The following is a 12,668-nucleotide window of genomic DNA, read 5'->3' as shown; positions in this document are numbered from 1 at the left end:
AGCTTCTTATTTTCAACACATGCATAGATAGTTTTCAACATGTACTCTTGCAAAACCTTGCATTCCAAATTTTTTCTCCCTTCATTTTCCCCACCTTTTCCTCTAGACATCAAGTAATCCAATATACGTTAAACATTTGCAGTTCTTCTATACAAATTTCCACAATAATTATGCTGCAAAAGAAAAATCAAATCAAAAAGGAAAAAAATGAGAAAAAACCAAATTTAAGCAACCAACAAAAAGAACTGGGATCTACACATTTCTCACAGTCCTCTCTCTGAGTAAACATGGCTCTCTCCATCACAAGACCATTGGAACTCAGGTCCATTTTCTTTATCCCTCACTTAGCCTTCTCAACCCTGATTCTAGTGGTGAAATTGAAAATGTTGGAAAACCACAGGCAGGAGATCTGGGTTATTATGTAGTCTAAACCAATGATTTGCTCCGACCTTTTCTTGGAGATTCATTTGCTTCATCTCTAAAATGAAAGAACTTGGACTAGGGGACTTCTAAAGTCCTTTTTGACTCTGAGGTTCTACAACCTTGGGAAAATCCATTAACTGTTCTGAGCCTCTGTTTTCCCATCTGTAAAATGAGGATAATTATTCCCATCCTGCCTATTCATGAAGCTGTTATAAGTATCTAATGAGATAATGAATGGGAAATGTTTTAAAGTGCTTAGAAATCTAAGCTTTTAAAATCATACGATAAAAAAGGTCCAGAAAAATGGTTAGATACTAACACCCCCATAAAACAAAGATTTGACTTTTAGTGACTGATACAATTTTCTTTTCTTTTTTTTTTTTTTAATAGCAGAGTGAGTAGAACAGAGGTCAGATTATCACTTTCCTTATTTTCTAGATATCTTGTCATTTAACAATACATGTCATATAAAATACTTTCTAAACTTTGAACTGGTTTATAAATATTAACTATTATTATCATTGCAATTTATATAATAATAGCTCTGTGAACTTCTAGGGCAAGATGGTCACATTTTATTGAAAAGAAAAGTGATACCTAGAGAAATAGTCTAAATCCATGGTCCCAGAGTGAATTAGGCATCAGAATTAGAACTGGATATCAGTCCTGCTTCTTTCCAAACCAGGAAGAGGCTCATAAGATTCCCAGCTACTGCCATATTCGTGAGATTAACTTAGGATTTTTACAGAGTAGCAGCCTAAACCAGCCACGTGAGCTTTTGTGGCAGATTTTGTTATTGGTTTTTCTCTTTCCCATGTCCAGAAGATGATCTTTGCCAACCCATCTAGCTGTGGAAAATGAACAAGGACAATAATGATTCTCTGAGATGCTTATTACGATGTTTTCATTATGGCCTCCATTAGCTTCCTATAATCACCATGATTAGCACTTCATCTGAACATACTGCTTTTCCAAGCTAGGATATCAAAGCAGAGAACACAATATTCATGCTGAAAACACTCTAAGAATACTGGTGGATAGAATATTAGATCATATTATTATTATCATATTATTATCAATCTTCATTTTACAGGTGAGCAAATTGAGGCAGCTAGATGGTTAACTGCTGGGCTTAGAGTTAGGAAAACTGGAGTTCAAATTTGGCCTCAGACTAGCTATGTGATCCTGCACAAATCATTTAATTCTGTTTGCCTTAACCCACTAGAGAAGGAAATAGTTAACAACTCCAGTATCCTTTGACAAGAAAATTCCATGGACAGTATGGTTCCCAGTGTCATGAAAAGTCAGACAAGACTGAACAATGAAAAACTGAGTCACAGAGAAAGAAAATGACTTGTCAAATAATACGGTGGATCTGAAACTAGAAGCCTGGCTTCCTTTCCAACCTATTCCCCTCCTCTCAGGACTATTGCCATTGGTATAACTAATGCCTCTAAAATAGAATCATACAGACAAGTTATCATTACTTTCTAGTACACATTTGTGAAACAAAAAAAAATGGAAAAACAAAACAAAACTTCTTACTGTCAGTGCATCAATAAGCATTTCCTAAGTACCTACTATATTCCAAGTACTGTTCTTAGTACTAAACATTCCTGGAAACTGAGAATCTGGGGCTCAATGAGTAAAAAATTTGGGAAAGAAAGAACTGTGATTATGAATTCTTTTCTTATCACCAAAAAAATCAGAAATCAGGAGAGAGCCTTAGACATCACCTGTGAGAGTGAGTTGTTTTGAAACTCAAGTGAAGAGTGGATGCCCATCAATTGGAGAATGGCTGAATAAATTGTGGTATATAAATATTATGGAATATTATTGTTCTATAAGAAATGACCAGCAGGATGATTTCAAAAAGGCCTGGAGAGATTTACATGAACTGATGCTGAGTGAAATGAGCAGGACCAGGAGATCATTATATACTTCAACAACAATACTATATGATGATCAGTCCTGATGGACATGGCCCTCTTCAACAATGAGATGAACCAAATCAGTTCTAATAGAGCAGTAATTAATTGAACCAGCTACACCCAGGGAAAGAACTCTGGAAGATGACTATGAACCACTACATAGAATTCCCAATCCCTCTGTTTTTGTCCGCCTACATTTTTGATTTCCCCCACAGGTTAATGGTACACTATTTTAAAGTCTGATTCTTTTTGTACAGCAAAATAACTGTTTGGACATGTATACATATACTGTATTTAACTTATACTTTAACATATTTAACATGTATTGGTCAACCTGCCATCTGGGGGAAGGGGCGGGGGGAAGGAGGGGAAAAGTTGGAACAAAAGGTTTTGCAATTGTCAATGCTGAAAAATTACCCATGCATATATCTTGTAAATAAAAAGCTATAATAGAAAAAAATGAAACTCAAGTGAAAACCTATTCTCTTCCTTTGGCTTCAATTTCTTTCCAGATAAAATTATGTGATCAGACTAGATAATGTCTAAGATCCTTTTCTTTACTTGCATATTTTATTGTACTATAAGGGCAGAAAGACTTATGACCATGGACCACACAGGATCTGAAGTTCTAAAGTAGAATGTGTCTAGGATTTTAATCCAATGTCTTTATTTTAGAGATAAAGAAGATGAAAGAACAATGCTTAAGATCTCACAATTGTAGATGTGGAGAGAGAAGAACCTATAGTATGGATTCTTCTTACCATACAATGAAAACTATTGATTTTTTCTGCCTTAGAATATGATGCCCAGAATGATCTGTATTGCATTAATTCCTGAGGGGAGCCTGGCACCTGGAAATACAGAAATCTCTAAACTCTTGCAGGCTTTAAGTAGCACTGAGTTGGCACAGCTGACATAAACACTCAGGCTCAATAGGATCGAGGGTGGTTAACAGATCTGAAAGAGGACAAAAACAATATGCTTGATATTTACAATTTAGAAAGCATTTACTTATTCACAAAGAGACCCATTTTTGGATATGACCATTGTGAGAATTTGTTTTGCTTGAATATGAATATTTATTAGTAGGGTTTTCTGTTTTTTCTCCTAGCACATTTGGGGAGGTAGCAGGAAAGAAAAAAATGGTTATTAATAGGAAAAATAGAATTTCACTAGATAAAGCACCTGGTTTGTAAGGTAGGTAAAAAGTTTAAATATTGTTATCACCATTTAAAGGATGATAAAATTGCATTTCAGAGAGTAGAAGTAATTTACATGAGGCCACACACAACTATTTCTGTCAGTTCTCAATCTTCGGAACTGGCCCATTACTCCTTCCATGCTCTTTCCTTTTAAAATGGTCCCAATTGGTTAAGTAACATTGCTTAGAAATCTCTGTAAAATATATTTTTTGCTAATTGATTTTTATAAACATGCATTATTTATCAATCTAAATAAGCTCCATCAAACATTTATTTCTCCTAGCAATAGGCCTGTTTTGTGGTCTCTTGGGAGTTTGAAGAACAGAGTGTCATAATATTTTGGTTAATGAGCACATGAGTTGAGGTCATTATAACCCTTAGCTCAAGGCACAATTTGCTTATGATGGATCATGAAATCTAGCCTTTCCTCAGAAACATGAACCAGGAGAAAGGAAAGCTGTCTTGCAGATTTTCAGACTCATGGTATCATTTGGAGAGAGGGATAATACTTGGTTTCTAAAGTCCCTTTCAGGTCTCACATTTTATATTCTATATGTGCCTTCCAGGTCTAACATTCCATCATCTGTGGTCCTTTCTGACATTCTATGCTCCAGGAGCCTTTCGTTCTGACATTCTATGTTCTATGATCTAATTAATATTCTACATTCCAAACCAGAAGTATCAAATATACTTGGGCAACACCCCCAAGTTCTACTTAACTTACTTAACATGTAATTGGGACAGTCTTAACAAAACAAAAAATCCAATAGAACACAGATAATGTTAATGTAATCTTCCACTATTCTAAGCTATTTTCTGTTTCTAACATACTATGTCGTGTGTTGCAATAATGTATTCTATATCCTCAGACTCTTTTGTTCTAGAATCTCTTCTATTTCTAAGGATTTGTGTCCCAAGGCATATGAACTGTGTCCTGACATGAATTTCTACTATTTATAATATGACCAGGTTAGATGGATGAACTTCTGGCAAGAATTAATTCTTTATTTATGATGCCTTCCCTCTCCCCCCAATTAACTCTTTTGTGTGCAGCTTGGGGAGTTGTGGTAGTAAGGAATTGCTTTGTTGTTGTTATTATATAGGTTCTTCAATCTAGCTAATGCACTCTATGGATTGAACAACTTGTTTTCCCCTTCAACATTCAAAACTCTTGGATCTGGGTACCTCTTTCTTAAACTGTGAAATATCTATGTGCCTCCTGTCTTTAAGGTTTCAGATATTGTCATGGCAACCAAATTGCTCCATAGCTGGAACTCAGTTCTCTATGCTGGGAGTTAGAGGCTGAGACACCTATGAGTCACATCCCACGACAAGTCACTAATTGTCTCAAAGCTCACTGAGACAACTAGCTTCCCTTCCTGTACCTATTATTTGACTTATTCCTAAAAATATAGAGTTTAATATTCTTACTAGACTAAATACAATAGCACCTTAACATCATTCCAGTTCTATACTTCCTTATACCTTAATTCATCTTTTATACTTGTTCAGACTTATCTTCCTAAAAATGTTATTATTATACTACTTTGTAATGGTTTCCCGGAATCAAAATCCTTAGTCTATCATTCAAAATCTCTCAAACATGCCCCTACCCTAATTTATCTCATTTTGCGGTTCTCCATGAACTCTACTCATTTTAGCCATGTTGACCACATGTTTTCCTCTGCATGCAATCTGAGCTTTCTTGACTTTTTTCTCTTATTCTTATTGCCGAGAATGCCTTCTTTCCTCCTTCTCTGCTGGATGAACTCCAACCTGACCTTTTAAAGTTTAAATTATACATAATTTCCTCCAAGAAACCTTACTTTTTCCAAGTGGGTGAGGCATCCACCCACCCCTTTGGTGAGTCTCATGAAACATTAGGTTTGCAACTCTCATATACACATGTTTTATTTTGTACTACACTTATGTGTCTATTTCCATATTGGTATGCAAACTGCATGAGGATAACGTTGGTGCCTTAACTAAACTTTTATCTTGTCTATCACATAGTCAGAATTTTGAACAGAGTACTTGATAAATATTTATGTATTTAAACCCCTGAAATTCTCACATGAAGGAAACTAGCAAGGAAATAGTTTTCATATTCTTTTTTCTGCATATAACTTTATCTTTTTCTTTCCCATGAGTTCTAATTTTAGAGATGAGGTTTATATTCAAGGACAGCCAATAGTTGGAACAATATGGTGCTGTACCACAAGCAAACATCGCTAGATGTTAATCATATCAGCTCATCATATTCTTTTGACCCTTCTGGAAAGATGATGTCAGCATTTTGGAATCTTTATAGTTTTTGGAGGGTTCTACAGCTCTGGCAAAGTCCTGCAGCTCACAGACTTAAAATACCCATTTGTTATGCTAATAATTACTTCCTGGCAGATGCAGTAGTAGAAATAATAATAATTTCTATAGTTCTTTAAGACTTTACAAAGAACTTTCCTCATAGAAATCCTATGAAGATATTATTACCCTGTGAAATATTGTTATTCTAATTTTATGGCTAAAGAAACCAAGACTCAGAGAAATAAAAATGTTTGCTTAGAATCACACAGTAAGTATCAGGACCAGGAGTGAAACCCAAGTTTCTTCTGATTTCTAATTCCAGTAATATTATATTACCTTCTTAGGCTATTACTATATAGCAGTAGAGGTATTTTCCATGTTCTTTCTTACTGGTAAATACTAAGGACAGACAATATTATCTTCTGACTTCCTGTTTAATTTTTCTCCCTCTCCCCACCTCATCCTCTGCCAGACCAGTCTCCATCAGCCAGATTTCCTATGCCAGTACGTTACTGCCAGAAAGTTACCTGGCCCAGAATGGCATTCAGGCGCTCTGATTCACAGTCCACCACCACCAGCCGGTCCTTCTTCTTCCCTAGGTCTTGAAATAGCATCCGATAGCCTTCCTCTGTTGTTGTCAAGATGTTGACAGCTGTCACTTGCCAATTCTTCTCAGCAGCAGTGTCTAGGACTTTCTGTAGAACTGACAACCCTGGGGTAGAGAATTGAGGAGAAAGAGAAAGGGAAAAATATTCTAAAAGAACATGAAGGTCCATTGAGGAATCTTTAACTTCCATCTCCCACCCTAGTCCTCCCAAGTGTATGGGATCCCATATTCCTTCCTAGCTGGTGATCCAAATCTATTCATCCTTTATAGCCGTTGCTCAGGTTCTACTTCTTTCTGGAAGCATTGCACTTTTGCCCTAATACCCCACTGACCTTATTCTTTTCTGAATTCCTGGGGCACTGACTGTCTAAAGCCTTCATGTGTCCACCTATCACATTCTATATCATAAGCTTCCTGTGAATTAGGGGAAGAAAATTTGTTTATTCCCAGCATGGTATTATTGATAGAGAACTGGATTTAGAAGCAGGAAAATGTGGGTTCCAGTTCTGTCTTTGACACAGGCTGGCCGTATGATCCCGGGAAAGTCAATTAACCTCTCAGTGCCCCTAAGCAATTCTCTAAGATTATAAATTGCTGAGAAAGTGCTCACTTGAATTAGTAGAATGGCTTTCTTCACCAGGGATGTTCTTATATCAGTAAAAGCACAGATCCAATCCTCATACCTAGTTTATTTCTATATTAAGGAAGAGGAAATAAGTCTTCAAGATGTTAAAAACTCAAGCTGTGTGACAGAATATATGAATAACCCTGGCTATAGAATCAAATGACTTGGGGTTGGATCTTTGACTCTACCAAGAGCCATGTATGATCTATGACCACTACCTTGCCCTTTCTAGGCCTCACTTCTTTCATTTGTAAAATGAAGGGGTTTGACTAGATGACTTTAAAGTTTTTCTTTCATTTCTAAATCTATGATGATCCTACGAATGTCTTCTCTGTCCTATAGCTGGCTCAGTCTCTATGCAGGCTGAATTTTTCAAATATATCTTTAAATTTTTTTTTTAAAAAAATATGTCTTTTTAGAGGAGTAGCCTCTATTTTAGAAGGTCTATATGGACACCAACCCAGTAAGTGCCATAGTAAGGAATAAATCCAGGTCTTTGGATTCTAAGTGCACTAATCCTTGCACTTATTTCCTTGCACATGTTTCCTAAGCTTCTCAAGGAAAGAGTCAATGTCTTACTCTTCTTACTACCCATAAGGGTCACACCCAGTCCTGGGCACATAGTAGGTGCTCAATAAACAAAAGTTGGCTGATACATTCAGATATTTCTGCTGTTGCTCTTTCTAAGACTCTTTTTGTGGTTCTTGGAGTTCTTTTTTTCAAAGCTTTTAGGTCAGATATTCAATGGGGCTGAGCCTCCCTCAGGGAAGCCTGGGTCATGACTGGTTACCGAGCTACTTCTGTGTGGAAAATGTTTTTGTTTTTCTTCTCATTCCCCAAGCCTCATCACTTTACAAAGCAGTTCCTTCCTCTAAATAGCTCTTTTCTGGCTGGAACCCAGAGTTCCTGCTGTCAGACCCAGGAAACTGTTGAAAGAAGGTAACAGGAAAGAACAAAAGGGGGGGGGGGGCGGTGAGGGAAAGCGCCTTGATTCTTGTCTTTTCCTCAAAGCTATCTTATACTTAAAGCTGTTAGACCAGTCTTCCAAACTATCTCTTTCTTCATAAAATGTCCCTGCTCCAGAACTAGCAATAGCTCCTAGTGTTTACCATTATCACTCTTCTGTGGAGGCTCTGTGTTTATCCAAAATCAGAGCCTTACTTCTGTAAGGCAAAAATTAGGGCAAAAAGGGAGACCCTTCAGAGGTCAAGCAGCTAGGTGGAGTAGTAAATAAAGCACTGGGCCAGGAGTTCAAATCTGGCCTGAGACACTTACTATAGCTGGGTGACACTAGGTAAATCACTTAACCTTGTTTGCCTCAATTTCCTCATCTGTAAAATGAGCTGGAAGAGACAATAGCAAACCACTCTAGGATCTCTGCCAATAAAACCTCAAATAGAGTTTTCATGAAGAATCAGATATGACTGGAGGAAAAAAAATAGAGGTCCTCTAATCCAATCTCTTTATTTTTCAAGTGAGGAAACTGAGATTCAGAAAGAATTTACTTTCCTAATTAAGATGTAAGCTATGTAGCTCAGACTCTTTAATTCTGAGTAAGCAATCTGGGACACTATCCAAGAAGGACTGATCACAAATTGTACATCATGACAAAGTTCTGAAGCCCTGCTTAAATCCCTCCAATAATTCCCTATTACTTAAAATTTTTTAGTCTGACATCTAAGGTCCTTCACAATCCGGTTCAAATTCATTTATTCAGACTAATTTCATATGTCTCTTTTTATATACCATATATTGCCAAAACAGTCGACTCATGGTCTTTCATGCATTTGCATATACCATCCTCCATCTATGGAATATATTTTCTTCTTATATTGGTCTACTGAAATCCTTTTCTTTTATTAAAGCTCAGGTGTCACTTTTTAAATGAAGCTTTTCTCAACAATCATCTCTTTTCCCCAATTCCACACTGGAAATGATTCTTCCTTTCCTTGAATCTCTTAGAACTTTGTTTGATCTCTCTTAGGCATTTACCAGAGCAGCTGGGTGGATGAGTAGTTAGATCTGGAGGCAGGAAGACTCATCTTTCTGAGTTCAAATATGACCTTGATCACTTACTAGTTATGGAACTCCAGGAAAGTCATTCTACTCTGTTTTTCTCAGTTTCCTCATCTGTAAAAATGGCTGGAAAAGGAAATGGCAAACTAATTCAAGATCTTTGCCAAGAAAACCCTAAATAGGGTCACAAAGAGTCAAGCATGACTGGAATGACTGAACAACAACAAATATGCTGACTTATATCTATGTTATGTGTACACAATTCAATCATGTCTATTGTGTAGTAATCTGCAGTAAAGCCCTTTTTTGTATCTCTTACTGTGCTGGGATGCCGAGCAGTACAATGGGGAAAGAGAATTGGATCGGGAGTCAGAAGATTCAAGTTTAAATTCCACCTCTAATTTGTTACTTGTGTCTTCATGTGGCAACTTTCCTATACCTTATTTTCTTGGTTGGACTAGCTCTGAGGTCTCTTCTAGCTCTACATCTATGATCCCAGAACCCCCACATCTCAAGGAATATTATCAGGGAAGTAAAAATTTAGGTAGGTAACCAAAAAGAGAAAGGCTTTGACCATAGGACTAGGGACAGACATTTTATTGCCTGAGCTCATGGTTAGCTAAGTTCTCAGCATTCATCAGTGAAAATGTGGCCACTTTATGAGTTTGAAAAATCACAAGTCTAATACTTCAGGAAATTCATAATTACATAGAGATGGTTAGTGCCTATACCTGGATATAGCACCTTCATGCCTTTGTTGATGATTTCAAGAGTTCAAGTAGAAAGAAAAAGGGGCTGGTAGTACTGGATTTCAGATTAGAAAAGAACTTTAGTCATAAAAAAGATTTGATTATTAGTTACTTAAAATCACTAACTTTCCAACATTTCTAACATTCTTTGTTCTAGGGTTATTTCTAGTTCTAACATTCTATATTCTCTTTTCTAAAGAAGTCATAGATTCATGGAATACTAAATGTACTTAGCCAAGTACATCTATTTATTGTACATTTGTACAATAATTTTGATTAATAAATAGAAAAATCAATCAGTGGACCAAATCAAGTTTATGACATACAGAAGCAAATGGACACTTTATAAGCCCAAAGATCCTAACTATTGGGTAAAGACTCATTAAAAAATAAAAACAAATGAGAAAACTGGAAATCAGACCGGCAAAAACTAGCTATAGGTTAAAATTTCACACCACATGCTAAAGATGAGCCTCCAAATGGGACAGGACTTAGAAATAAAATATGACATCATAGACAAATCAGAGCAGCAATAAAGATAATATCTTTCTGTTCTGTGGACTGGAGATAAACTTATTTTTTAAGAGTCGAATTCATGACCAAACAAGGATAACAAAAGATAAAATAGATAATTTTGATTGTATAAAATTAAAAAAGCTTTCCCACACATAAACAAAATCAATTCATCTAAAATTAGAAGGGAAATAAATGGAAAAATATTTCCATCAATTTTTTCTAATAATTGTCATTTCTAAACTATACCAAGAACAGATTCAAATTTATAAGAATGAGAGTCATTCTTTAATTGGTGAATGGTCAAAACAATAAACTTTTAATTGCTCCAAACAATTGCCTTTTCTCAGTCTTTATCTTTTTTTTTTTTAACCTCTCCACAGTTAATTTGAGCTGGTAATCTGCTTTTCCTGCCTCTTGGCTCCCATTACTGTTCTTAGCTGAGTGTCCTACAAACAGGATAGAAATGGAAAGCCATTCCAATATCTCTGCCCAGAAAACCCCAAATGGGGTCATGAAGAGTTGTACATGACTGAAAAACAACTGAATAATAACATGTTGATTTGACTGATGACTTTTTGCTAGATCATTATCTATGTCCTATTCCCTCACTGTGGATACACTCCTAAGGCTCTGGACTGGGCTTTCTTCTTCTCTATTTCTATACCAGTTATTTGTTTAGATCTGTTTTAATGACTGATATGTGTGTATGTGTGCATGTATATACACATAGACACACACACATATATATACATATACACTCTTACACATACATATACAGACATACATATTTATTTCAACATTTATTTTTATAGATGTAATATAGGTTATATATTCTATACCAGTTCTTTTTAAGAATCTCATCAGCTGTCATGAATTAATTTATTATTATTTCCATGCAGATAATTCCCAGGTCTACATATCCTTTCCTAATTTCTGCCTCCTTCCTTCTCCCTTCCTCCCTGCTCCCATCTTCAATTCAGCATTACTTACTATTGGTTAGATATTTTTGAGGTACATGTTCTAAAGACATTCAAATCAAACATGACTGACTAGTTTCCAATCTCATTCCTCTTTCTACTTTATATATGCTCCTTGAGACTAGATAGAGTTTAATTCTTTATATTTGTAATCCTAGTACTTTGGAAAATTTCTGGAACACAGTAAATATTTACTAGATAAGGCTAGTTGATTAATTTATTGTCAAGGCTGTTACAAGCTTTTCAGTTTATATAGGTTTGCACCTAGGAGTCATTTTTATCTCTCTTTTCTCATTCCCTGCACATATTCAATCAATTGCCAAACCTTGTTGATTTTTTCAGTCCACAACATCTTTCACACCTATTCTCTTCCCTCTAATCACACTAGAGCCACCCTAGTTCAGACTTTTATTGCCTTTTAGATGGCTTATTGCAACAATCTTCTAATTGGTCTCGCTTCCTTTTAAAATGCATTCTTCACTCAGACATTGCATTTATATTCAAAAGCCCAGGTCTAATCATATTATTCCCTTGTCCAAAAAAGCTTCAGGGGTTCCTTAAGGATTCTAGGATCAAATACAAACTTCTTTGCTTGTCATTTAAAGCCCTTTATAATCTGATTCCATCTAACCTTTATAGTTCCTTAAATATTACTCTCCTCCACACACTGTATTTTAGCAAACTGGTCTAATTGCTATATACCATAGACAGCATTCCATCTCCTTGCCTTTGGATAGGTAGTCCCTCATATCCAATTCATTCTCTCTTTACCTCCACCTATTATCTTCAAACCTCTGCTTCTGTCACTTATTACCAGAGGCTTTTTATAAAACCCCCAGTTGCTAGTAACTTCATCCATAAATCACTATATGTATACAATACAGATACATAAATATATATATATAGTTGTATTTACTAGTGTGTACATATATATATATATATATATATATATATATCTTACTATCTAATAGAATGTAAACTCCTTGAGAGCAGTTTCATTTTTATCTTAGAAGCTCTAGCAACTAGCTCTTTGCTTGCACATAAGTGCTTAATAAGTATGCTATCAGCACTTACTCCCTTAATTTGAGGTCCTAAATTGGGACATAAGAGCCTTGGTTACTGGTTACAGTGAGAACAGTTCTATCTTCAGCCTGATGCACACTGAACTTATAGAAGTACAGTGGCTAAAATCCTACCATAAACTAATCTCACAATGATCACTCGGTTGTTTACATGCTTCATTGTCTGGCTCTTTGAGATGGGCATTCTGAGTCTTATTATTCCCATGTTACAAATTCAATCTAACATTCATTGCCTA

At 35.8% G+C, this 12,668-nt stretch overlaps 1 protein-coding gene across 2 annotated transcripts in view; it reads right to left on the bottom strand.

Moving 5' to 3' along the window:
- GRIA1 (glutamate ionotropic receptor AMPA type subunit 1) overlaps positions 1 to 12,668 on the bottom strand; it is a 343,445-nt gene that overhangs the window by 175,965 nt on the left and 154,812 nt on the right. For both annotated transcript variants that reach the window (XM_031953566.1, XM_031953564.1), the window contains exon 4: positions 6,388 to 6,572. In XM_031953566.1, coding sequence (XP_031809426.1) covers positions 6,388 to 6,572 — 185 coding nt within the window. The remainder of the gene's footprint in view (positions 1 to 6,387; positions 6,573 to 12,668) is intronic.

Source organism: Sarcophilus harrisii, chromosome 2 (genome assembly GCF_902635505.1).
Source record: "Sarcophilus harrisii chromosome 2, mSarHar1.11, whole genome shotgun sequence".
Taxonomy (NCBI): Eukaryota; Metazoa; Chordata; class Mammalia; order Dasyuromorphia; family Dasyuridae; genus Sarcophilus; species Sarcophilus harrisii.
The sequence above is the reverse complement of the archived record's forward strand: the minus strand, read 5'-3'. Positions and strand labels throughout refer to the sequence as shown.